Source organism: Callionymus lyra, chromosome 10 (assembly GCF_982586985.1).
Source record: "Callionymus lyra chromosome 10, fCalLyr1.hap1.1, whole genome shotgun sequence".
Classification (NCBI taxonomy): Eukaryota; Metazoa; Chordata; class Actinopteri; order Syngnathiformes; family Callionymidae; genus Callionymus; species Callionymus lyra.
In genome coordinates this window covers 12,145,035-12,172,299 of record NC_141827.1, presented here as the reverse complement: position 1 = coordinate 12,172,299, position 27,265 = coordinate 12,145,035, and the positions used below count along the sequence as shown (strand labels likewise).

Here is a 27,265-nt window from a genome sequence, read left to right as displayed (position 1 = left end):
TGGCATATGTAAAGTTCTGGCAGATTCCTCGGGCTATTAAATTAGTTAGTTTGGGGGCAGGAGTGGAGTGAAATTAAATTATATTCTATGTTAATCTTTTGTATCCTTTGTCTCTGTTATTTTTCTTTGATCTATGTTCTTTATCTTTAGACTTAGATTGTATCATCTTGTTCTTTCTCTTTATTTCTCTTTGTTCTTGTTCTTATTTTATTTTGATTTATTTTTGATGAAAAATTGCTGTATTTGCTGTGGCTATTGGAAAAAAAAAGCAATTTCCCGAAGGAGACCTCCTGAGGGATCAATAAAGTTCTACCTAACCTAACCTATAATATAACGTTGGCATGGCGGAATGGTTTTCTTTCGTTTGACCCACGTGTTCTAATGTTAAATAAATCCTGTCGCATTATAATTCTGTGAACCACAAGATATTCATATGGTTTCTGACCCACAAAACAGATTCAAGCATCAGAAATGAGGCCTGCATCAAAGACGACGGCTCGGGTGTTTCCTAGATGCCATCCTAATGATCTGGAGAGGAAATATCAAGAACACACGTATTGCATTTGTGCTGGATTTTGTTAATGTAGAGTCACTGCAGATAATCAGGAATATTAGGAATTCCCGACACGCTCATGTCGGCTTTGAAACGCAGGCTTGATCATTCGTGTGTAATGAAGTGGAGGCTTTTGTGGTCCAGACCTACTTTTCAGCAGCATCTCTCCTGGGGGCAGTATATGACCCACCGTTATGGTCCAGACTGAGCCACTTCCCTGCTGGGCTCTGACCGTGCGATGGCTGGGCTGCAGGCCGGAGGGATGTTGGCCATAGTTGTCTCTCTCCGGGAGCTCGTCGAAGCAGTGGCATTCATCGACTGAGTTACTGATGCTTCACAGGACCGGCGACCAATATACTGTTTGTCCGTGTGTGTGATGTCACCACTGCAGGGTTTAGACACTGAGGAATACGAGTTAAAAACTATGATTGTGAAGCGTCACTGGATAGGGGTCAACAATTAATACTTTTTCTGATCTCCTGGACCTTTTACAAAAACTCCCTCCGTCTGCTCCGTCAGATTACACCGATGAAGACCAGACCCGACAGGCCCCGGTCTGCTACTGACAATTGCAGGGACCACCAACACAAATCAAACATCATTAGACATGACAAAGTCTACAGTCCTGTTGAACTACATTTCTATATCTCCTTTCTATTCAAGGAATACAAAGTTGTGGTTCATGCGAGCTTGCTCAAGGGCAGCTTCCCTTTAAAGGGTTGTCATTTTTTAGATTTATTGATTTATTATTATTTTATGCACATTGATTTAAGTTCATTAAACGTTGTTCAAAAGTTTAAAATTCATCCATGAACAATCATCGAAAAGTGATCCTTCAGAGCTGTCCCCAACTGTTTCTATGGAAACGGTATTTTAAAAAGGGACAGGAGCGAGTGCTGAAGAGGCAGAAAAGCCTCTTTGTGAGATCCATGTAAATGGTCGCAGAGAGAAGAGGAAAGTGCTTCGCCTTAAGGCATGTTAGGAAACGGAATCACCTGACTCTTGTACGTTCCTTGAAGACTCAGAGGAACGTCACATGGCTGCCTCGAGATTTTTGGACAAGATTTGAGGTCAAAACACGTTGTGGATTTTTGACAGGTTCAACAATTGGACCGGTTTATGATTATTGCTACTTTATACGAGGATTTTACTTTGTATTTGTTTTTTCTTATATTAAATGAATCCAATTATCTAAAGATCGTATAAATCTAAAATCTCTCTCGGTTTAATTCGAACTAATTTCTGGCACCATCTAGTGTTCAAAGATTAGAAGCACAAGTCCTTTCTCCATAGCTCTGAGATGTGGAGAGAGTAGAGGGAATTATAACTTTATTTTAACATACTAAAGTATCACGTTACCTCAAGATACTGAATTATCACGATATTTTATGATACTGAGGTTTCACGTTATTTCATGATACTGTAGTATCATGTTATTTAATGATAACCTGAACATCACTTTATAACATTATAATGAAGTATCGTGTTATTTCATGATAACATGAACATCACTTTATAACATGATAATGAAGTATCGTGTTATTTCATGATAACATGAACATCACTTTATAACATGATAATGAAGTATCATGTTGTTTCATGATAACATGAACATCACTTTATAACATAATAATGAAGTATCGTGTTATTTCATGATAACATGAACATCACTTTATAACATGATAATGAAGTAACATGTTGTTTCGTGATAACATGAACATCACTTTATAACATAATAATGAAGTATCGTGTTATTTCATGATAACATGAACATCACTTTATAACATGATAATGAAGTATCATGTTGTTTCATGATAACATGAACATCACTTTATAACATGATAATGAAGTAACATGTTGTTTCGTGATAACATGAACATCACTTTATAACATAATAATGAAGTATCGTGTTATTTCATGATAACATGAACATCACTTTATAACATGATAATGAAGTATCATGTTGTTTCATGATAACATGAACATCACTTTATAACATAATAATGAAGTATCGTGTTATTTCATGATAACATGAACATCACTTTATAACATGATAATGAAGTAACATGTTGTTTCGTGATAACATGAACATCACTTTATAACATGATAATGAAGTATTGTGTTATTTCATGATAACATGAACATCACTTTATAACATAATAATGAAGTAACATGTTGTTTCATGATAACATGAACATCACTTTATAACATGATAATGAAGTAACATGTTGTTTCATGATAACATGAACATCACTTTATAACATGAAACTGAAGTATTATGCTGTTTCGTGATAACATGAACATCACTTTATAACATGATAATGAAGTATCATGTTGTTTCATGATAACATGAACATCACTTTATAACATGAAACTGAAGTATCATGTTTTTTCATGATAACATGAACATCACTTTATAACATGATAATGAAGTATCATGTTGTTTCATGATAACATGAACATCACTTTATAACATGATAATGAAGTATCATGTTGTTTCATGATAACATGAACATCACTTTATAACATGATAATGAAGTACATGTTATTTCATAACCTGATTTGTATTTTTTTATGATGACTGCATTAAACGTGAACGGTGTTATGGTCGCTTTAAATTCTGGACGTTCTGACTCGCAGACGTGGCGTTCTTTTTCAATGACGTCAGGGGGGAGTGGGCCGGTTCCCCTGCAGCTCCCCCTAGCGGCCAAAACGCGCCGCTGCTACTCCACGGCCTCATGATGCGCTGCTGTCGGAATGTTTGACGGGCTGCCGTGTCCCAGCGAGCCAGGTGTCGTCGGGTCAGCGTCAGTGTTTGCTCACCACTGATATACACATCAGCACTGCTGGAGCCACCTCTGCACTCGAGCCTCTGATCCAAGATGAAGACCTTCTTCTCGCTCCTGCTGCTGCTGCTCTTCTGCTTCATGGCGGTGCTGGCTCAGGAAAGTTCGGTGGAGGAGGTCCAGGTCGAGGTTCTGGTGAGTGAAACCGTGTGCATATATTTTTTAAGCAGCAGAACCTGGCCATGACTCTGACGCTTCTACCGGGGGCCACACACAGGTCAAGCCCGAAACTTGCTCCAGACTTTCTACGATGGGGGACACGCTGCAGATCCACTACACGGTGAGAAGAACACGAGCCTTTTTTTTTGTGCTGCCGCCGTGGCACACACACACACACACACACCTGGACACATCTGTGAAGACCTCTTTTTGAGTGTGTGTTATGAACACGTCAACAGTTTGTGCAACACTTCATGCAAGGCAGCAACATGTTATGTATTGAACATTTCCTCTCAAAAAGTAACGGTTAAACCACAGGAAGGATTCATCGACTGATCATCGTGCAGTTAAAATGAAAACAACTTGTTTTTAGTCTCAGATGAAGCTGATGATTTTAAGAGTATTGATGACGTCACAATTCACTCAAACACGTGGATTGCTTTTACCTTTTTGTTGACTTCACTCACCATAAGGATCACACATGCATCCATATACATGTCGTCCTGGCTAGATGTACAATTCAATTTTCACCTGATATTATATATATATGATTCATTTAAATCTTAATGTCGTGCAGTTAGTCCAGCTACATGTAATTGTGTTGTTAAATTAATCTCAATGTTTCCCACTTAATTTTTTTTTTTTGTTTATCAATAGTTGAATTGAGATACAAATGAGCCATAATAAGGTAGAACTTTATTTCTAATAATAATAAATAATAATAATAATATAATATAATAATAACATAATAAAACCAAATATATATATATATATAGTAATAGGTAGAATAATAAGTGAGGTCGGTGACAGCTTTCAATTTCACTGGTTTGAACCTTGAACTCTTTTTTTTTGCCAATGGCAGATAAGATAAAAGTATATCGTTTCAAATTTCACTGACTTGTTTTTTTTCCACTGCAGTTCAAGGTGTTGACATGGTTTGTTTTCATTCCACCAGGGTAAATTGATGGACGGACAAGTTATCGACACGTCTCTTTCTCGTGACCCTCTGATGGTGGAGCTCGGCAAGAGGACCGTCATCGCCGGTGAAGTTCTAACCCCTCACTCTTGCAAAGTTCATAAAGTATCAATTAAGAGTAATAACATTTATTCTCATTGTGTCGTTCAGGTCTGGAACAAAGCTTGATCGGTGTGTGCGAAGGGTGAGTCCGACATGTTTGTTAGAAAAGCATTCATCAAATTTACACCTCCTTGTTACTTACAGGCAGAAAATCAAAGCCACCATCCCATCACACCTGGCATATGGAAAGAAGGGATATCCACCCACCATTCCAGGTATACAACAATTATTCATGCATATTACATAGTACAATTATTATTTCCAACTCAAGATCTGGGCAAGTATTTATTTTTTGCAGCTAACAAGATTGTTATGTTATGTTATCAGTTTTATCTTGATCTTTAAAGTTTATACTTTATTGAATATTGTTTTGGTTGTTTAAGCGCTTTGTGACCCTGGTCTGGAAAAGCGCTATATAAATAAAAATGACTTACTTACTTACTTACTTTAATTGGCTTAAAATATATACATTATTTTAATAATTTAACGTGAACCAAATACTTGATCACAAGAGGTGCTTAATCATAAAGTGTCCTTGTTTTAAAAACTCAGATGTGATTGATATTGAAAGATTAAAGAGCAGAGAGGGCCATCTACTGGACAATGTTTCAATTTGTTATCATCTAGTCTAGTCAATAAATACATGTATTATTATATTATATATTTAGACTGAAATGTTTCATCTGTCTTTAGAATAGTATAGAAAGGATAGACTAGTTGACTAAATAACGGAATTGCTTCAAGAATATAAAACCAAAACATCTCTTCAGAAATCATGAATATGTTTTAGAAAGTTTTTATTTGAAAAGAAAAGATCTTTGATTGTTCAACAACATGGTTGCACGACGATGCTGATGAGAACTTACTCGTCCTCAGGTGATGCGGCGCTGGAGTTCGAGGTGGAGGTGATCTCGCTGACGCAGCAGACGCCGTGGCAGAAGATTGCGAACGACGTGCTACCGTTGGTGTGTCTGGCGCTGGTGCCCACCCTTCTGGGCCTGGTGGGCTTGTACCTCTACAACAAGGCCAACTACCAGAAGCCCAGCAAAAAGAAGCAGAAGGACAAGAAGAGCAAGAAGAAATAAGAACAAATCAGAATAAAAAGAAATATTTAAATAAAAAATTGTTTTTTGAAATGTCATTTATTCGTGTTTTTGGTACATATTCAGATCACAAGTTACAGCCAATGTGTGAATGATGAGACATGATAATGTTAAGGAGTCTGATTAAAAAGAAGGTATTCTTTAAGGTATTAACAATAAAAAATGTTCTCTATACCATAGCTTACAAACATAAAAAATTAACGTTATAAAACATAAGTATTGTTACATTTATTGGCCATAATATGCCGTTTTAAATTGTATTACAATAATTATAAACGTTATTTATTGGACACTATTTCAATTCCAATGGATCATGAACCGGGTAGCGAGTCAGCCTGTTTACACGCATATCCCTCCGCGTTAAAGTTCGCTTCTGTGATAAAACTTCACATTTAAACTTGAAACTGAAATTGAAACATTTATTTTCATACGTTTTTTTCTTTAATCATTTAGATTTTTATCAGCAACAGGATTTTTCACGTCTTAAATCTCTTATTCAATAAAGGTTAGGGCGGAGCGGAAATACGGTACTTCTTTCGTCAACTCCTCTTCCGGTCCTCTTTCCAGCTTCCCGTGCAACATGGTGAGTTCGCCACAATGGTGGCCGACGGTCGAAGTCAAAATAAACTTGCATTTTCTACGATTGCGGCGGTACTGTTCGTCGTTTTATGGAGTTGAAAGTGTAACACTCAACCAGACAATGCAATATAGGGGTTAGTTAAGCCTTAAGAGGGAGATAAACTGAGTCTGGGCCTTATGCTAGCGGTTAGCATCCTAAAAGCTAGCATGCATGTGTTCGAGCGAGAAGAAACCCGTTAACATGAAGTGTTTAAAAACACGTAAAATATTACAAATGAATAGTACATGCGACCCATGCGTGTTTCTTTTACTGATGCGTTTCACTAGTTTACAGATGTGTGGTCGTATTTTGGAGCAAATAGTAATGAGCATTGTCATGTTTATTTTATGGAATTGAGTCGAGGTTTATTGACAAGTTGTGAGTTTGAGTTTCCTTAGGAGTATAATATACCGTGTATAATGTAGTGTCAACGTGTTCTGTCAGGCTGTGGTCTGTTTGAGATGCTATGAATCTATGACGTTACATTTCAATACATTGACATGAATCATAGATTGTTCGCAGCGTTATTTTAAACAGTTTTACAATTATTTCTAAGTTATTATAATTATGGTTGACCAGTGGATCCTGGGTTTATGGTGGGATGTTCAGATTTGCTTTTATCAATTTTAAAACTGAACTTTTCATTTTCAGACCAAGAAAAGGAGGAACAACGGCCGTGCCAAGAAAGGCCGTGGCCATGTGCAGCCAATCCGCTGCACCAACTGTGCCCGTTGTGTCCCTAAAGACAAGGCCATCAAGAAGTTTGTGATCAGGAACATCGTGGAGGCTGCTGCCGTGAGAGACATCTCTGAGGCCAGCGTCTTTGACTGTGAGCCCCGACTCGATCTGTTTCTTCGGGTGTAGTATGCTCATCTGTGTTTTTTTTACTCGCAGCCTACGTTCTACCCAAGCTCTACGTGAAGCTGCACTACTGTGTCAGCTGTGCCATCCACAGTAAAGTGGTGAGGAACCGCTCCTGTGAGGCCCGGAAAGACCGTACCCCACCACCCAGATTCAGGCCCGCGGTGAGTTACTGCTGGAGTCTTGATGACGAAGGATTTTCTTTTAGGTCCAGGTACAAGTGTTGGTTGCATATGTCAGTGTTCTAAAGTTGTTGCTTTCTTTTTGTTTTATAGCAGGCTGGTGCCCCCAGAGCTCCTCCCAAGCCCATGTGAAGCAGAATCTGATTATGCTGTTCATAAGAAAATAAAGACTTGACAAACTTCATTCAAGGTGTTAATTCGTTTTTAATAAAACCATCTTTACAGAGGATAGATTGACGAACATAATTAGGACTTCACCTCAAAATAATATCTTAAAGACCGTCTTGAATAACAAAACTTGAAGCCATTTCATGTTAAAATATGCAAATATAGAATTACAGAACACATGGAGAAAGACTAGACGGCTACTTAAATTACATCTAGAAGGGCTCGGGACCCACAAAGTGCTGCGAGAAACATTTGGTAAATGGTAAGCTTTCAGGTATAAAGGTTGAAGAGCAGAAACTTGTACCACATGCATCAGAAGCACATCAGGCCAGTGTAGCACTACACAAATAACGTCACCACTGGGGTTCCACAGCAAAGGCCCGAACTTATGTTGGTGTCTCAGTACTTCACATGTTCTTTGGCTAGAAGTGGTTCACTTCTCAGTCCTTCGGCTAGTGTTTTGAGGTTTTAAATGACATTTGTGTTTCAGTTTAATAAAACTAAAGTATGAAAGTGCATCGTAAGATTCATTTCGTTAAATGTCAAAAGTGCTTTAGTTTACAAGGAACCGAATATTCCTCAACTTATAAATGTTTCCTCTTAAATTTAGTGACGAGCTGTTTAACCATAACAAACCATGGCTCTTTGGGTTTTATATTTGGTTGGAAATCAACCACAAATCATAGAAAATACTCACATTTTAAGACTGCAGTAATGCATGTAACAGGGTTGCGAAATATTAGCATTTTGGTGCGTTCTTGAAGTCTACGCAGAACTATGGAAGGAATTTAGGAGGAAGAGGTAACTAATATTCGTGGTAACATTCCCACTTACCAAACCTAATTGTTTTCAAGTTGTAACAGGCAAAAAGCTGAAATTATTTCAAAAAACAAAAACCACATTCACAATTTCCAGGAAACAATTCCACAACAAAAGTACAGCAGCGTGTCAAATCTCTAATGGATAAACAGATCCACTCTTGACTAAAGACCCCTCAAATGATCTGTATGTGTGTTAGTACAAATTGATATGACAAATTTGTTTGAGATGTATTTGGTAATCGTGTCAACCAGATCATCAGGGCGAAGAAAGGCACAGCACAAAATAACTAAGCCACAATCTAATTATAGACTTATGAGCACAATCCAGTGGCAGTGGTGCTTTATCTCTTTTTTTTCCTCACCATTGGAGAGAAATGTGCAGGCCAACATATTCTACAAAATAGTTTAATATAATAGGAATACTCTGGCAGGTATCAGTGCAACAAAAGCAGAGAAACATCCATGTCATACTTTCATTCATTCATCCACATAAAGGCCTTCATTATTATCTTACTTAAATTACTTTCAAAAGCTTAGTCTCACAGAAGATACATTTCTAATTCACAGGCGACCATCACATCTCTTGATGTGGGACTTGTTTGTTGAGTTTGGTCTGCACTTCAATTTGTAAAACTTTTATATAAACTTTGGGAGGAAAGGACGGTTACAAAAAAAACACTTTAATGATCCGATTGTGGGCTTCGGTCTTACTTGATGTGCGAGTTGTGCATGTTGGACTCCTAAATTTGGGAGCAAGGCACATCTGAGAATAAAAAGGTGTATCGGCCCGCCGTCAGGAGAATATTGATACAAGGATTCAAAGTGCATTTATAATATGAAATATATAGAATTGATTTAAAGTGCATTAAAATAATCAGGGCCATGAATGGAGAGAACACTTCAATTGTCAGGTTTCTGGTCCTCGCTAGTAGCCTCAGTGCAGACCAAACCCAGTCTTCAGTGTAACACCACCTCAGTGTCCTCAGTCGAAGATGTGTTCTCCACGGACAATGTGCGAGGAGAATTCGTAGCGGTCCTGACTCCTGAAGCCACAGATGTTGCACTCGAACGGCTGCCTGAAGCCGTGGCAGCCCATGTGGATGGTGAACATGACGTGATCCAGGAAAAGCACGCGACAGTGATCGCATCTGAAGCTGCGGACGACGCGCCCCTCGCCGTCGACCACCCGCAAGGCCTCTCTCGACGTGGAGGAGGGCGCCGAAGGAGACGTCGGCGTTAAAGCGAACGCGGGCTGGTGACCCGCGGCGTGACCTCCGCCCTCCCTCTCCGCCTCCCTCTCTTTGGCGTGTCCGGGGCTGTGCCTGTCTCTGCTCCGGTGGTGTCCGGACTGAGCCGGATGATGGTTGTTGGAGTGAGGGACATGATGGCCATTGTTGTGGATGGTAGAAGGCGGAGCGGTGCTGTTGCACGGCTCGTCTGGCATGCTCTCAGTGTCCGTGGAATCCTGACAACCGTTGCTGGGAGAGGGGACGTGACAGCGACCCACCGGCAGGTCTTCGTGACCTTCGGCCGCCTCTCTCCCGCCCACACCAGCGGCTCCGGTCCCCGTGCAGTCCAGCCGGGGCCCGAGAGCCACGGGCGTGTGAGCGGCACCGTGGCCCGGCCTGAGTTCCGATAAATACGAGGGAAGAGTCGTGGGGATGTGCAATGGCCTTACCGAGTCTGGCACCTGGCCTCCTCCCGTACCCGCTACCCCTGCGTATTCTCCAGCCAGACTAGGAAAGTGCGGGACCTCCATGTCCCCAGAATGCATTTCTCCATCCTTGTTAAAGCTGGTGCCGAGCTCGTACGGCGCATCTCCGAGGTTAAGACGCATGTGCTTCTGTCCTGGAATAAAGACGTTCATTCATTCTAACATCCCAGCACTGAAACATCAGCACACATACAGCTATGTTCAAAATAATAGCAGTGTTTTTAAAAAAGTGATTAAAGCTCAAAATCCTTATAATATTTTTTATTTTCTTTCATTAGGAACGCTGCACATGGTATTGCACAACAAATCATAAAGAAAAAAGTATCAATATTGAATTACTGCAGAATATGAAGGAAAAGTGATATTTCTGTGTTCACTACAAACTCAAATATTTACTAAATAAACTGAAAAAAATACTAAAAGTTGGGTCTGTTGGTTCCTCTGACTTTACTACACCTGCTGGTAAATTATTTTCCATTTATTATTATGTTTTATACCAAAAACAGTGATTTATCTGGTTAGTCATGTTGGACTGCTATTATTCTGAACATAGCTGTATATACATCCACGACTGTTTAAATGAATCATCACAAACATTAAAGTAAACGTTATATACTGCTGAATATTTCATCCACAAATACAACATCTCTTTACTCGAGTCCTTCACCAAAGCTGGTGAAGCAGAAGAGTAACATTTTAGTGACCCATCTTCATTACGTTTATATCCAAGAGAGAAAAACAGCTCTCGACTTCCAATATATATGAAAATGTAACATATGATTATTGTGTAGAGACAACAACAGATGTATGTTGGTGATGAAATCCAAATCGACTTTTAAAACTAAATTTCCCACCTACGTGTTGAATTCACTGTCACTTTTGTCACTGAGATTTTTTTTAATTTCAATGAAGCAGCTTTATTTAAAACTAAAGTACGATGACGAAAACTAAAACCCTTAGATACATCTATGCCAGTCTTATGACGCACAGTTTACAGTTCATGATGACATGTTTGAAACTGCCTTTGGTCACTTTCTTCTAGACGTAATTCCTGTATGAAGTCATGAGCAACAAACCACAAGAAGGTTCAAATAATACAACGGCAACTGTTTGAGCACATTTTTCACTTTCTTTTTCACTTACCTATGAACTTTTGTGGCGTGGATCTCTTACGTTTGGTGATGCTGTTGGCGAGCCGGTCGATAAATGCCATCTTGTCAGATGAGGGCGGCAGCAGTGAGTCTGGGATCAGCTCGAGCTCTCTCATGTCCTCTCCTTTGAAAATGAAAGAATATTGGCATTTAAAAACATGTTTTTTTTTAACTAGTTAAGTGCTGCTACAAACATGGATGGTATATTTCATTTGTTTTGGTAAACGATTTGAAAGGGGCCATGTCAAGCATGTTTATTAAAAGAAAGCGCACACAAGACAAGGAATAAACACCGAAAAGACCCACAAAAGATCCCCTTATCCACTTATTCAGATAAACACCTTAACTTATACAATCACTCTTGAATCCTTCAATGTTTATTTGACATTATTTAAATGTTATTCGTGTCAGCTTTATGCCCCGAACATCCCGGAGAAATTAACTCTAAAAGGCGTTTCTTCTTTTTTTTCATGTTAATCTCAGATTTAAAATGGATCTTCACAGGTTACCACATGAGTCATGAGATATTTTACTCAAATACAAGGCTGAACCATCCTGTCGCTCCCGGAGAAAAACACCATGGTGAAATTGGTCCGTATTACGAAGAGAATCGGGGCCCCTGGAATAAGTAGATAGGGTTCCAACATGTTTTATTGATAGCATTAAAAAAAACACTTACCAGAATTTGGAGCACTGTTTATATGTTTTGACTCCAGACTCTGCAAGTAGCTGTGGCAGCGTTCGCGATGCTCTTCTAAAGTGCTCTGCTGCTTGTAACTCCGACCACAGTAACTGCACTTATAAGGCTTTCCAACAGTTGGAGACGACACTGGGGGAAGGATTAAAATACGTATACATCCAATATTTTCCATTCCATTGAAGGACGTCATGATCTACCTGCATGAGTACGAAGATGACCAGTGAGCGCGTCCCGTCTTCGACAGGCATAGCTGCAAAAAGGGCATTTAAAGGGCTTCTCTCCTGAGTGCAGCTTGATGTGACGGAGCAAATTACCCTTTTGGGTGAAGGAGGCACCGCACTGATTACACTGGAAAGGTCGCTCACCTGTGGAGAGGAAAGAAAAGAGTGTAGAAGTCATGTTTTCTGTTGACTCTCCGTAGGCACCTTACCTGTATGGCTGCGTTTGTGAACCATGAGAACGTTCGGTCCGATGCAGATCATGCCACAAATGTCACACTTGAGCTTCCCGTTGGGTAGTCTGGTGGCTCCGGACGGTATGGTCTCAGGATTGGTGAGCTCCCTGTAGCCGCCATGAGCCTCCGTCACCTGGTCCGGACCTCCTTCCTCAACCCGCTCCCCTCGTTCATCCTCGGTGCTCCGACCCGGATCCTCATCGCTGTACAACTCCACCTTGATCGAGTTGGCTGGAATTGAAAAGGCATGGACGTTAACACACTTTGTAAAGTATCCTTTTTCAAATCATATTTTGACAAAGTTTAAGGTATCAAATTTGTAAACACAGTTTTCCTCTAACTTGTCAACAAACTAGTTTTTTCAGGTTGAACTTACCACTGAGCGAGCGACAAGGGGACGTGTCCTTGCTGTTCGGGGTGCTCACTGTAGGACCTCCGAGGACTTCGGAAAACTCCCTTTCCATCGAGGAGTCTCCACCTTAGATAGATCATGTTCGGCCTTTTTTACTCATTTTGAGCTTTGTTTTGAAATGGTTGACATGCCGCCTCACCTGATACGTATGATGGGCCATGACCGTCATCCACATCCATACTACTTCAGGCTGAACTCTGAAAACAAAAGTCAAAGTTGATGAATCATTTCAGACTTTCAGCACGCACACGAAACAGTGTGGAGATCACAGAGGAACCTTGAATTCAAGTGTGGATGTTGCACATCAGCAGCTATGGAGCTCACACAGTTTGTCAGCTACCTTAGCAGCCCCAGTTCAGCTGACACATGACACACACTCATGACCACCAGGTTTTTTAAGTTTGCCAGATTCATCCAGAGGCGTCCAAAACAGACGAAAAAAAAAAGAATTGCAGTCTTTATCTCCATCATTCACTATCGTGTTCAAAAGCAGTTGTTTACCAGCAGCACACTTGTCGGCCTCGGCTGCTAAGATCATGTTAGCATTTAGTGTTTGTGAACAATAACCGTTAGCTAACTTTACCAACACTTCACATTAAAGCCACGCTGCTCAGTGCGTGTTTTTTTTCGCGTCTGTTGCAGCGGGCATTCATTTTCAAAAACGTAATCTGCGCCAGGATTTAGAAAGTGCTTTAGCTCGAACTATGTTAGCAGGCTAGCAGCGACAGTGTTTCTGGACGGTTGCTATGGCAGCCACCGCCTCCTTACTGCTACTGACCCGAGCTAGCAACCACTCGTTAGCCTCGCTAAAGCTTAAGAAACGGGTGTTTTAGCGCCTCAAAAAGTGTCGACTCTTCAACACACGTGGAAGGGTATCCGCTATCTTGGGTTCATTGGCGATTACCTGCCCCTGTCAGGTCCGTTGGCGTGAGGTTTTTCCCGTTTTTGCATCTGCCTGTTTATGACGGCGGCGTCTACCGGCGGCGCTCACCTCGCAGGTCCCGAGCGTTTCCGGTGGAACTGCTGCACGCAAAACAACGAGCGATGCAACAAAGCTGGAAACATTCACTTGTTAAAGCCTTTGATCAAAAAAAGCTACATATATGTGGTCTGTGTTAAAGTAGGATTTTATTGTTTTTTTTTTAAATACTTATACTATAACGTTCCACAAGCTAGAGAGGGTGAGTACTAGGAAACCATTTTTACTGGATCTAAAATGTCATAACATTTCAGAACAATCCCTTCAAATTAAAGTTCACAACCGGATCTCTTATGGCAATTGCTTGAGCATTCTTTACATGCAAATACGAGATAAGACATCATCATTTTTATGTTTGAATGATGAATCCCAGAAGAGCAGAGAAGAACCCTAAGCCTTTCTGATAAGTTAGGGAAGTAACTAGAGTTAAGAAACTGTATTTGCTAATAATTATTAACTATACTTATGTATACAATATTTATATTTTCAAATTACTGTATTCAAACTATACATTCATTTAAAAGTATACATTTCCTTTAAGCACAATGCCTGTATGTTTGTAGTTTTTAATCTATCTATCTATCTATCTATCTATCTATCTATCTATCTATCTATCTATCTATCTATCTATCTATCTATCTATCTATCTATCTATCTATCTATCTATCTATCTATCTATCTATCTATCTATCTATCTATCTATCTATCTATCTATCTATCTATCTATCTATCTATCTATCTATCTATCTATCTATCTATCTATCTATCTATCTATCTGTCTGTCTGTCTGTCTGTCTGTCTGTCTGTCTGTCTGTCTGTCTGTCTGTCTGTCTACTGTATATGTGTGGGGAAAAATACCAACATACAAATATATATATATATATATAAATATATATACATATTTTTATTATTATTTGAGAAGCACTGCTCTGAAACATACACCAATACTTGTATTTGTTACAGGCTAGACTGCTGGTTCAGAAAATAATTTAGAATTGTATACGTCTTCCCTAGAAAGTGTTACTGGTCAATTCAATCTGAATCAGGAACAGTATTGTACTGTGTATTTAAAGTGCATTATCCAGTGTTAACCTTAGTTCAGTTTAACAGGAACACTGCTTAAGTCAAGTGGTGTTTCAATTCACTCTCTTCCAATCGTCTTGAATGTTCTTGATGTTTTCTTTCCTAAATCTTGTTTAGGTGAATGCATCCTCATAACAATGGCTGCGAAGAGGCCGTGTCGACATTCCAACCCAACCAAGTGTTACCGGAAAAAAAAAGTGATAGCTTTGGTATCATCTATGTAGATGAGCACTTTCTAATGAGTGGAGTTCTTCTTTAAAAGAGTGATACAGAAATGGTGGGTGAAGAAAACATTCCAGAAAAGATTTTCATTCTGTTGCTTTTAGAATACAAAAAAGAAACCCTATTGAAATATACGTGTGTAATTCGTTTTGTACCTGTTTTTCCTGTGTAGGGGCAGACTTTCTGGCAGTCCAGACCTGTAATCAATGAGATTCCAGCAGAGGACAGCAATTTTTGGAACACCTTAGCGACGCTCGCAATTGTTATCTTTTTTAAAACCGTTGTATTAATAGTCCTTCTTTGTTATTTACTCTACACTGTATGCACAATTTTCATTAGGTAAGACTTCTGACGAGAGATTAAGATTGATCGACATCGAAAAATAAGATTTTTATTTACAAATAAACCAATACATACATCAAAAATGAACATATTTCATGTATGGCATGGAAGTGACCAATATTATTGTATTATATCATATTATTTTTTCTAAACAATGACTAACTTTAATGAGTCAAACTTAAGGCCAATAGGTCTATTGATTCATTTTCTGTGGTCTGCTAGGACTTTAAATGTGACTACTTTAAATTAAGCTGAACCGTTATATTTTGCAGTTGGCTTGGTTGCATTTGGCAGGTTTCTACCAATAACTGTCTATAATTAATCTGGGGCCAGTTTGAAGTTCAAGTTCTTTTATTGTCAAATATGCATGTATTAAGACACACAGCATGTATGAAATTGTGGTCCTCTCTGACCCACGATGCAAAACATGAATACAGTTGAAAGGACTTATGAATACAATTAAAGACTTAAACAGACATTAATTAAGACATTCAAGAAAATAAATCAAAATAAATAACCAACAAAATAAAATAAATAATCAACAAACTTAAATAATCAACTAATAAACAGAATATAAACAAAGTTAACGCACAGGTCGTGCTTTAGAGGTTTCCTAAAGATTCTGAGAGTCATCTCCTTGCTTAGGCGCTTAGGCACGAAACATCATTTCAAAAGCTGTGAATGGTTGATCCTTAAACCCAAATATGAATATACTTTTGGTGTTAATGTGCGAATGATGGACCCTTAAATCGATTAACTTTACGGTAGAATTGTATCTTATGAAGACTTGTAAATAACATTTCCCATAAAAGAAACCATCTGTTAAACTAAGGGTAAGCTATACTTTAAATTGATCCTACAAGATATGTAAAAACCTAGGCCAACTTACACAGTATTCATATACTGTGTAAGTTATAACTCGATAGTTTTATTAATTTGATAATATAAATTGCAATGCTGGTGATTTCAACCCAATGTATATTAAAGAGGGTAAAATGGCTGGACTTTCATTAATATCTGTGATTGCTAACCCACCTATAAGAAGCAGTGCTGGTTGATTTTTAAATATATTGCAACCAAAAAACAGTAATGGAGGAGAAAAGAACAAGAGAATGTTTGCTTCTGGCACAATTGTGAGCATGTTGTTCCTCTGCTTAGGGAATGGCTAAGCCGTGTGAAAGTCCTCTTAACTTCTCTTAACCAATCTCACCTTAGGCGCTCTCTTAAGGGCTATGATGCTTTTCCAGACCAGGGTCACAAAGCGCTTAAACAATCAAAACAATATTCAATAAAGTATATACTTTAAAGGGCAAGATAAAACTGAGAACACAACAGGAGTTCCAGAAAATAAAGGAAAAGCCTGAACAAATAAAAATGTCTTAAGATGTTTCTTGAAGGAGTCGGTAGATCATCAAACACAGAGGGAGAGTAAGATCGTTCCAAAGCTTAGGAGCAACAGTCTGGAAGGATTTCTGTCCTCTGGTCCTGAAGCGTGTTCAGGAACCATCTGACCATGAATAGATCTGAAAGTAAGAACCAGAATTTTAAAGTTGATCCTGAAAGAAACTGGCAGCCAGTGAAGAGTTTTAAGGATCGGAGAAATGTGAGTTCTTCTACTAGAGCGGGTCCGAATTCTCGCTGCAGATACCATCTGCTCCTGCTTTTGGAGGGGAATTATAAAACAAAACATTGACTCTAAGAATATTGTGGCCCCTTGGAGCAAGAATTAGACCCCTGGAGTATTGATGGGACTAGTAGGGAATGTATTGAAATGCCATGAAGCAGGTGTTTGAGTAAATCATTGTCTCTCCAGAGTATTTTGCCAGATGTCTTATGATTAAAATGTATTTTATTATTCGTTTTCATTTTTATTAAGATATTGCTATATAAATGATTATTAAATTGTCATTTTAATAATTGAAACGTGGTGCCAAAACACACAACAATTGTATGAGACTAAACTGTTACATTTGTGAATAAATGTTTTTTTTTTTTTTTGCTGTACACTTGTGAAGCGTCAGACTCCATCCAAACAACCTGCACTAAAAAAACAAAACAAAAAAACTTCGTGGCCTGGAAAGATCCAAAGCGGTTCGAAGCTCGCCGGGTTCGCACAAAGAGTGACCTCTACCGTATCCACAGCGTTAGGGTCGCCGGGGCTCTCACGACGCGGCGCTTATACAACTTCCGTCAGCTCTCCAGTCGTCACCGCGGCGAACAGACTCCCTTTTTTTTTTTCCTCGGGACGTTTTCCTAAATCACTGCTCGGATTTCATTGACCACGACAGCGACATCTCCCCCCCTGCGTCCAGTTACACTAGTGATCGATCGTAGCGAAAAAGCACAGGCTGTACTCGCGACAGTTTTGAGGCCCTGTTTGGAGAGGCTCGGGGAAAAAAAGTTTGTTGTTGTCACGTGACGCGGGGACGAATGTGGCGATAAAAGTTTGTTTTGATAGTACATCCAGGTGGCGCTACATTGTTCAGCTAATACTCGCCGTCATCCACTACACGATGCCTCAACCAAAATGCAGAAAGATCGCCGTAATAGGTTACAGGTCTGTAGGTGAGTAGCGACAGTTTGGCTAGCAGGCTAGCATGCTAACGTGGCTTTGTTTTCCTTCTACTGTGCTAACGCCAGCGATGCTAGCTCACTTTTGTTGTTGTTGTTGTGACGTGTTTTCGTGTCAAGATCAACCGGACTGATGGTCGAGCAAAGTCTCCACAAAATCCTACACTATATTTGCCACATGTTTGTGTCGCCATGTGTGTGTGTGTGTGTGGCTTCAACCAAACTTCGCTTCTGAGCTTTAGCTATACTGTCTTGTAAGAAATATTACAAACACCCTTTAAATAGTGTCTTCATCTTTGGTGCGTTTCTCCACCACTTTATTAATATATATATTTTATTAATTCGGATTTTATTTGTCGAAGGAAGAAGCTTCATGAGTCACAGTGAAACCAAAAGCTTCGTTTCGTCGTAAACCTGGTGGCAATGTTTGTTTAAAAAAAAAAAGAAAGAATGATCTGAAATGACAACCATCTTCTCTTCTGACAGGCAAGTCCTCCTTAACAATCCAGTTTGTGGAGGGACAGTTTGTGGACTCGTATGATCCAACCATTGAAAATAGTAAGATTTATTTTTTGTGTTATCATTCTATAATAAACTAAATTGTATGTGTTTCATTCTTTATTTCTAATTCTTCAATTTAGCGTTCAACAAAATGGTCAGTGTCAACGGGCAAGATTTTAATCTTCAATTGGTCGATACTGCTGGACAAGTGAGTTGATATTTGCTTTAAATGACTTTAGATTTTGGAAGATGGTGGAATAAATATCCAAATCGTCACTGTTTAAACTATCTTTATTGATTTTTGTGGAGAGAAGGAGAAACAAATGGGTGTGTATTCACTTCAGTTTTATACAAACAAGTTATTTTAAGTTTAAAATTCACTTCTTTGGAGAATAAGAACACAGGTCCCAGCGAATAACAATGAGCGATTGCTTGCCAGCTGTGAAGAGAAATTACCTTTTAACATACTTGGTTTGGTTTAAGGAGTGTAACATCCTAGAAGGTTGATGAGTTTAGATTAGATCTGTGATGTACTGTATGTTGGTGCTAGACCATGTAAAGCTTTGTAGGTTAAAAGAAAGAATTTAAATAGTATTCTTAACTCGACTGGACGCCAATGTGAAGAAGTCAGAATAGGGGAAATGTGATTGCGCCTTTTAGTCAGAACATGAGCTTCAGAGTTCTGAATGAGCTGAAGTATGGATGAGCTTCTCAGCTGCATCCAAAGGAAGGAAATCTGGGATTTTTGCAAGTGTTACAAAAGTGGAAATAGACACTCCTATATCATGTATGTATCAATAATTATGGCATAATAAATGTGGATTGTTGTTAAATGATCAACCAGTTATTACTTTTGAAATATATTAAGAAAGTAGTTTTGTACTCCACATAATCATTGGGATACATGAATAAACTAATAAAGGATGGTGAAATTTCTCTTTCTCTTCTGTTGCAGGATGAATACTCAATCTTTCCACAGTCTCACTCAATGGACATTCATGGCTATGTCCTTGTCTACTCTGTGACTTCAATGAAAAGGTTTGCTTGTTTGTTTTTGTAGGGTCTTGTTAAACTAAATGGTTCTCTTTTCTTTTTAAAAAAGAAAATACCTAGTATGAGTCCTTCCGTGTCATAGTGACATTTTTCTTGACTACCATCTCCAGTCTCCAATGACGAACCTTTAACTTACTTACATAATCGTGCATCAAGCCTTTTCTTGCAGTGCTAAATTCTATTTATTTTCTCTTAAAGAGGGATTTTCCCAAATTTGATACGTGTCTGATATGTACCTCAGTTGGGATTTTTTCAATTAATTTACATGTGTTCTCTACTTATTTAGTTTTGAGGTTATTCAGGTTCTACATGACAAACTTCTCGACATGGTGGGGAAGATTCAGTAAGGCTTTATATTTCATTTTTACATTACATTTAGCGTTTAGGTTTCCACTGACAATTGATTGACTTATTTTTGTCTTTTCAGGGTTCCAACGGTTCTTGTTGGTAACAAAAAGGATCTTCACATGGAAAGGTAACTTAAATAGTTACAAGGTCACCTATCTCTACAGATGGAAATGTTCTGCTTCGCTCTAAACTAAACATTGTTTCATTTGCAGTTGCAGATAAATGTGTGCATTATATGTAGTAGCTACCTATTTGTGCTAAGGTGTGTTTAAAATATCTACTTTCAGAGTCATCAAGATGGAGGAGGGAAAGAAACTTGCCGATTCATGGGGTGCTGCTTTCATGGAGTCTTCAGCCAAGGAGAACGAGGTGCGTTCAACACCTGCATTTGGATCACTATTCCTCTGACATGTGTTTCTACTGCAGACTGCTGTGGAGGTTTTCAAGAGAATCATACTAGAAATGGAGAAGGCCGACGGGAACCAACCCTCGGAGGACAGGAAGTGTGCCGTGATGTAGATTTTACATCAAGGCTGCCGGTAACTTTATCCACAGAAGACAAGAGACACAACTTCACCAGCTTGCCTCTATTGCGAACCTCACTGACTTCAAACCACAGTGGAAATGTGCTGATTTGATTTGCATGACGAATACTTTAATAAGTTGACCTAATCACACCCACTACCAAAAAAAACTACTTCACTCATTTGACAGAAAATAATTCATCGACAAATCTCGCCAATATCAATTATGATTTCTTTCCCAGGTTTCAGAAAAGCATTGTGTTTGGGTATTAATTATTTTATCTTTCTGATAATGGAGTTTATCTTTTGAAACCTACAGGGAGAGCTTTTGAAAATACTATTTTTTTTAAATTACCACGGGATGTTTGGATCCATGATGAGTCAATTATCACATTGCTGTAAATGTGTTCACGTGTAACTTTCCCCCACACAAACGTGACCTTTCACCAGCCAAAACGTTCTCTATGCTGTATCAAAAATATCAACTTTTTATCAGATATTGTTCTCATATGAACACATGAGCTGTGTCTTCATACTGGAGGGATATATTTGTACAATGACTCACATTTGTAGCTCTCTCTGCTGAGCAGAATCTTCTTTCACTATTTGCTACAGTTTTGTTTCTGTACCATCAGTTAGATGAACACTCGGTGATGTCAGATATACAATGTGAAAATAGGATAGGTTTGGTGCTTGGTTTGTTTCTGCCTGGAATGGGTTATATTCCCATCAGTATTGAGAATGTGCTTAAGTGCATTACAACAATGCATGTTGCTGGGGTTTTTTCATCCAAGGTGTGGATTGGGGTCAAATATTTAGGCGCAAGACTAATTGAATTCGATTTTTTTTTTTTTGTGATAAACAACTTGTGTGACAAACATTCGGAACCATTTGCATAAGGGTCATTTATTATTTTTATTTTTTTTTGGGCCTGAATTGGGTCGTGTTTTATCAAGTGCTTTGCTGAGGTAGTTGATTAGGATTTGGACAGAGGCTGGTGTTGCTGTGTCTTGTGCCTTACAGATCTTCAAACCTCCACATCTTCTTCCCTCATGACCAAAGGTTCTATAAATGGGTTTCTTTTTCTCAGTCTGGTGACTTGATCTCTTGGGTGTGGGTGACAGGGTGCGACGGAGACAAACGCCTTCCACCCCAATTGGATCGATGTCGATTCAGAAATCTTGCTGTAAACAGTTTTGTATGTAAATAAACCTGTTACTCATTTCACAAGTAGTTTTCAAGTTATTTCAGCAGAATGGAAGACATGGTCATTACATTGAGTACAAATATTTTTTTAATGATGCTTTTTATCTTTAAACTCTTCTAGTTTTGTCATTGACATTTATAAATATAATCATTTGCTTGCAAAAAACCCAAAAGAAGCTTGAACACAATCTTTTGGTATTTTCTATTACCTATGAGTCTAGTTTAGAGAACTATTGTATTTAAAGCTCTTGTTCAAGAGATTCAAGAGCAGCTTTATTAGCCAGTACACGTACATGGAATCTATAAATACAAGGATTTTTTTTGTTGCCGTGGACATTACGGGACTGGTTTAATAAAATATATAACAGGAAACAAAATGGATTTAACTATATCTATAGATATAGATATATAAATGATGTATACAAAAATACAAACTATAGTAAACGTAATTCAAAAAAACGTAAAACAGTGCAATTAATTATTATTTTAATTAGTATAAATAAATGGCAAGGTGAGATTGCAGAGGAGAATAAAGACCATAGAAAAACATCTTGGTGGTTCTGAAACTTCACATTGGTCATTGGAAAAAGTATTTTAGAAATCTCCGGCCGAAGTTTTTATTTATTCGTAGAAAATGATAATCGCAAAAAAAAAAGTGCAAAAGTGTATAAAAAAAACAAAAATAGATCAGAATTATAAGTACCACTTCTGAAATTAAAGTTACATGATTTCGTCTCTATTTTATTATTATTATTAATAATATTGTGGACTCTTTACTATTTTTACCGTAACTGCACAACCAATTATGACACACCATACACATTTGTATTTGTTTCAATTGTTTCACAGAGCTAAAGCTTTAAGAGCTGGGACCGTCACATTTATTATAAGATATTTACTGAAAGATTTCAAGAGTAACTCCTTATTATAATCATTCTTCGTGGATATACACTTGGTGTGCGCACCTATTCCGTACGGTACGGTAAGACCGTCCAATCTGACCAGGATCCCGGGGTCAAGTCGTAGAGGAAGTGTTGTAGTTTTACAAGATCCTGGTTGAAAGACGGTCCTGCTCCAAGGCCACGACACCGTGGATGGAACATGGAGTGTGTAAGTCAACTTATTTGGCTTCTTCTCGTCGTTTTTGTGACGTTTATTGTCGATGTAGCGACGTATCGAAGCTAACAAGCTAACCAGCGCGCGCCCCGCGTCATCTTCCTGGACAACTGTCCTAATATTATTGTTTTTTAAAGTGTTTATTTACTGGTTATCTGTTGGAAAGTATGTGGTTCTTCTGATAAAACGAAGCGAGTGTCACTTAAAAAAACTGACGTTAGCTAATGCTAAATGCTAATATGAGTTAAATAATAACAGTTCGTCGCATCTTCTCACAAACAGTTTAAAAAACTGCTTTATTTTAACCTTTACAATCTGTTTACAAACACACATGAAAGGGTTTTGGCGTCTTTCATTGTCAAGATCGTTGTATTAAAAACAAAAAAAAAGTCTTCTATTCCTTAAATGAAAGTTTCCTTTCCTAGAACGTTTTACTCATTTTCAAGTTTGTCCCTCACGTCGATCCGTACTTGAGTTGCACGTACAGGTCAGTCTGACTTCAGATGGATTATCATACCAACAAGTGTGGCTCGGAATAGTCTCTGAGCTTGTTGTGTTCCAGGTCTTGTTGAAGGTGGTCTAAACTTAAAAGCATGACTCCTCTCTTTCAGATTCCAGCAACACTTGAGGACCTGGAGAGTAAGAAGGAGGCGGTGGCGGAAGGTGAGCGGCTTGTTTCGCACACACACTCTGGGAAATGTCGTCTTGAAAGTGTGCGTCTCTTCCTAACAGACCCTGAACACAACGTCTACACCAGGTTTATGAAATCCCACCGCTGTTATGACCTTGTGCCCACCAGCTCTAAACTGGTGGTGTTCGATACGTCCCTGCAGGTGAAAGACACTGAAGTTTGAAGTGAAGTCTTGGATATATCTATCATGTTACACAAGGTTTTTCTTTGTTGTCGTTACAGGTCAAGAAAGCTTTCTTCGCACTGGTGTCTAATGGAGTGAGAGCAGCACCTCTATGGGACAGTAACAAGCAATGTTTTGTTGGTAAGTTTGTAGGCTCACAGCTTTTCAATTTTACTTAATAAATGTCTTGTTCTTTTTAATACAGTGCCTCGTATTCAAATATTTTTACACAATATAATTGACTAAAACTGCATGTATACATTTATTTTATGTACAACATTTTGACCATACATGCTCCTCCTACACAGGTATGTTGACCATCACAGACTTCATCAACATTCTTCACCGCTACTACAAATCCCCCCTGGTAAGTTTTTGTGTCATTAAATTAAATAATGTTGCCCTCGTAAAACAGGTCTTTTTTCTCATTTTCAGGTTCAGATTTACGAATTGGAGGAGCACAAAATTGAAACCTGGAGAGGTGAGTCATGCGTATCTTCTCGCCCGTTATAAACTGTTGCGTAAAGCAGAAAAAAAAAAAAAAGTATGAATGAAAAGTTTGTTGCAACTATGTATCATGAGTTTTCCTCGCCCTGCTCCTAAAAGGTAATCATTCTACTTGAAGCAGCAGATGTTTCAAAACGGAAAAAAATATATATTTTAAGTTCAAATTTTTGCTCCTTTTCAATTTTATTGAACTCTTCAAAATGAACTTGAAACAATCTTGGCTTTAATTATCTCATTCTGACACTGTTACTTTCTGGAACTCCTGTTGTGTTATCAGTTTTATCTTGACCTTTAAAGTACATACTTTATTGAATATTGTTGTGATTGTTTAAGCGCTTTGTGACCCTGGTCTGGAAAAGCGCTATACAAATAAAAATGACTTACTTACTTGCATGTTGTGCCAGTGTGTTTGTTGAATAACCGTCTGGTGTTAACTGAGGGTTGAACATTAGCAGAGCTCTGTCATGTATGAACAACATTATGCTTATTGTGTGCTTATTGCTTCCCACAGAGCTTTATCTTCAAGATTCGTTCAAACCTCTGGTCAGCATATCACCAAACGCGAGGTGGGTTTTCACTCCAGCATGAGGTATTATTTTTACCCATAATATGTCAAAACAAAGTGCATTCAGCGTGCCAAAGATGTCATGTTGGGTGAACACTTGAGTGGCGTCCTGCGGTCAGAGGAGTCCAGGAGGCAGAACAACTCTGGACTAGAAAGCACATTATCACATGTTCATGTTACCAACGCTGTGTATTACAGCTTGTACGACGCGGTCTCGTCCCTGCTGAAGAACAAGATCCACAGACTCCCCGTCATCGACCCTCTGACGGGGAACACCCTCTACATCTTGACGCACAAGCGGATCCTTAAATTCCTGAAGCTCTTTGTAGGTTAATATTTGATCGTCTTAACGAGGTGGAGTCGCAGCACGACTAACTTCAACGCTTCTTCCAGATATCGGAGATGCCCAAACCGTCTTTCTTGAGTCAGACCTTGGAGGAGTTGAATATAGGAACGTTCAAGAACATCGCGGTGGTGCGCGCCGACACGCCTCTGTACACGGCGCTGGGTATTTTCGTGGAGCAGCGAGTTTCTGCACTTCCTGTCGTGGACAATAAAGGTAGGGCCGGCGGGCTGGAATGTCATCCATGTTGATTTTATAGCTCAAACTTAAACTTGTTGTTTTTCAGGCAGAGTGGTGGACATTTACTCCAAATTTGACGTGATAGTAAGTCGCTGTGTTTCACTGTGTGTCTGAGAGCTTCTATCTTGAGATCTTGCTTTGTACTTTTTAATCCAATCGGCAAGCCCGATTTCATAGCTAAGAAGCACAACAGTAAGGTTGTGGGTTTGAATCCCCTAACTCTGCAAGGATTCTTCTAGAAACTCTGGTTGCATCACACATTCCCAAAACACACAGATCTGCATTATACTTAAAACTGGCTGTATTTAAGTAAGTAAGTAATTTTTATTTATATAGCGCTTTTCCAGACCAGGGTCACAAAGCGCTTAAACAATCAAAACAATATTCAATAAAGTATATACTTTAAAGGTCAAGATAAAACTGATAACGCAACAGGAGTTCCAGAAAATCAAGGAAAAGCCTGAACAAATAAAAAGGTCTTAAGATGTTTCTTGAAGGAGTCAGTAGATCATCAAACACAGAGGGAGAGGAAGATCGTTCCAAAGCTTAGGAGCAACAGTCTGGAAGGATTTCTTTCCTCTGGTCCTGAACCGTGTTCAGGAACCATCAGTAGATTCTGATCCACAGACCTCAGAGCCCGAGCTGGGGTGTAAGGCTGGATCAGATCACTGATGCGAGTATCCACTCTGCCTCTAACCCTGTGTAGCTGGGAGACTGTTTCGGGAAAACCACTTTAATTGTTACTTTAAAACATAATGCAACTCGGCATGTTTCCTTCTGAAACGCAGAACCTGGCGGCAGAGAAGACGTACAACAACCTGGACGTCACCGTCACGAAGGCTCTGCAGCACCGCTCGCAGTACTTTGAAGGAGTTCTGACCTGCAACCGACACGAGAGCCTGGAGGCCATCATCAACCGCCTGGTGGAAGCCGAGGTGAGTCTCTCGCACAAAAAACATGGAGGCCACAACTCCAGGACGTATCTCCTCACAGGTGCACAGGTTGGTGGTGGTGGATGAGCAGGAGGTCGTGAAGGGAATCGTCTCCTTGTCGGACATCCTGCAGGCGCTGGTGCTCACCGATGGAAACGAGGGTGAGACTCAGTTCAGTTGTCGACGGGAACAGCCTTTTTTTTTCTCTTTCATTATTTAGAGAAGAAGTCGTGTTAAGTCAGCATTTGAAAGACCGGTTCTGGAAGGAATTGTTTTGTTAACAAAAGCTTTTTGTTTTGTCATTAACCAGATAACGAACCAGAACCACCTAATTGTCATCAAGAGGTGATTTGAGGCAACTTTTCTCACAGCCTATTAAAAAGAAAAAACTATTTAATTTGTATCTTTTTCTCTTCTTTCCTCCTCAGGTCCTTAAATCGACATCAATCATGTGACAATGGCATGAAGCCCATGAGCAGGACAAGGTCAGGCCCTGAGGGATGGAGCCGTGTTCCAATATTTAAAGATGAATTTGGCACAAACGTATATATTTTCTGATGCCACCGGCCAAACAGTAAAGTAGTCTAGAAAAACCAGAAACCTGACACGCTCTTGTCCTATGCGACCGGCAGAGGGCGATATTCACGCGCGAGTAACGCTTGTCCTCTGTGTTCCTCAACACAAACCGGAATCAATTTGGCAGCCGCTTGAATGGACAACATTTTAAAAACATTCGAAACATGTGAATATAAAAAGGACGTTTTTTCCGAAGCACCGACGGAATCCATCTTTGAGCGAGGCGGCGTCACTAGCAATCCATTCGTCTTTCTAAAGGGAATCTATTTAATCTCGTCTTCTATCCGGTCAGTATCTTATTTGCAGTGTGTGACCATGTTAAACATTCCTGTACTTCACCAGCAGCTTTTCAGACTCGCGTGAACCTGGACAATGGAAAAAAAGTGTCCGATGCACTTCTTCTTCTCCTTCCTCATTGAAAGACTGAGCAATAAAAAGTCTTCACACTGACGCTCTTCTTCACATGAACTGATGACGAAGGT

At 39.2% G+C, this 27,265-nt stretch overlaps 5 protein-coding genes across 5 annotated transcripts; 4 read left to right on the top strand and 1 right to left on the bottom strand.

The window, feature by feature from the left end:
* The first annotated feature begins 3,273 nt into the window (after positions 1 to 3,273).
* fkbp11 (FKBP prolyl isomerase 11) lies at positions 3,274 to 5,765 on the top strand. The gene is made up of 6 exons (XM_087800724.1): positions 3,274 to 3,534; positions 3,617 to 3,679; positions 4,514 to 4,601; positions 4,685 to 4,718; positions 4,781 to 4,851; positions 5,513 to 5,765. The coding sequence occupies exons 1-6, from the start codon at positions 3,436 to 3,438 to the stop codon at positions 5,719 to 5,721; spliced, it is 564 nt and encodes a 187-aa protein (XP_087656850.1). The 5' UTR covers positions 3,274 to 3,435; the 3' UTR covers positions 5,722 to 5,765.
* A 477-nt stretch (positions 5,766 to 6,242) lies between these two features.
* LOC148070361 (small ribosomal subunit protein eS26) lies at positions 6,243 to 7,585 on the top strand. The gene is made up of 4 exons (XM_087800424.1): positions 6,243 to 6,322; positions 7,010 to 7,187; positions 7,253 to 7,383; positions 7,495 to 7,585. The coding sequence occupies exons 1-4, from the start codon at positions 6,320 to 6,322 to the stop codon at positions 7,531 to 7,533; spliced, it is 351 nt and encodes a 116-aa protein (XP_087656550.1). The 5' UTR covers positions 6,243 to 6,319; the 3' UTR covers positions 7,534 to 7,585.
* Positions 7,586 to 7,601: 16 nt separating this feature from the next.
* On the bottom strand, positions 7,602 to 13,839 carry LOC148070360 (zinc finger protein Eos-like). Its single transcript, XM_087800423.1, has 8 exons — positions 13,726 to 13,839; positions 12,961 to 13,018; positions 12,786 to 12,887; positions 12,386 to 12,640; positions 12,153 to 12,320; positions 11,935 to 12,084; positions 11,248 to 11,379; positions 7,602 to 10,238 (listed from the first exon to the last, which is right to left on the bottom strand). Exons 2-8 carry the CDS (start codon positions 12,998 to 13,000, stop codon positions 9,373 to 9,375), a joined length of 1,713 nt encoding a protein of 570 aa, XP_087656549.1. The 5' UTR covers positions 13,001 to 13,018; positions 13,726 to 13,839; the 3' UTR covers positions 7,602 to 9,372.
* A 3,670-nt stretch (positions 13,840 to 17,509) lies between these two features.
* rhebl1 (Ras homolog, mTORC1 binding like 1) lies at positions 17,510 to 21,674 on the top strand. Its single transcript, XM_087801206.1, has 8 exons — positions 17,510 to 18,012; positions 18,505 to 18,576; positions 18,660 to 18,727; positions 19,475 to 19,557; positions 19,859 to 19,915; positions 20,000 to 20,047; positions 20,208 to 20,289; positions 20,347 to 21,674. The coding sequence occupies exons 1-8, from the start codon at positions 17,961 to 17,963 to the stop codon at positions 20,437 to 20,439; spliced, it is 555 nt and encodes a 184-aa protein (XP_087657332.1). The 5' UTR covers positions 17,510 to 17,960; the 3' UTR covers positions 20,440 to 21,674.
* A 957-nt stretch (positions 21,675 to 22,631) lies between these two features.
* prkag1 (protein kinase, AMP-activated, gamma 1 non-catalytic subunit) lies at positions 22,632 to 27,251 on the top strand. The gene is made up of 14 exons (XM_087801687.1): positions 22,632 to 22,760; positions 23,378 to 23,429; positions 23,499 to 23,599; positions 23,680 to 23,761; positions 23,929 to 23,987; positions 24,056 to 24,101; positions 24,639 to 24,693; positions 24,891 to 25,017; positions 25,086 to 25,251; positions 25,322 to 25,359; positions 26,064 to 26,210; positions 26,269 to 26,368; positions 26,518 to 26,552; positions 26,636 to 27,251. Exons 1-14 carry the CDS (start codon positions 22,752 to 22,754, stop codon positions 26,660 to 26,662), a joined length of 1,044 nt encoding a protein of 347 aa, XP_087657813.1. The 5' UTR covers positions 22,632 to 22,751; the 3' UTR covers positions 26,663 to 27,251.
* Positions 27,252 to 27,265: the final 14 nt, after the last annotated feature.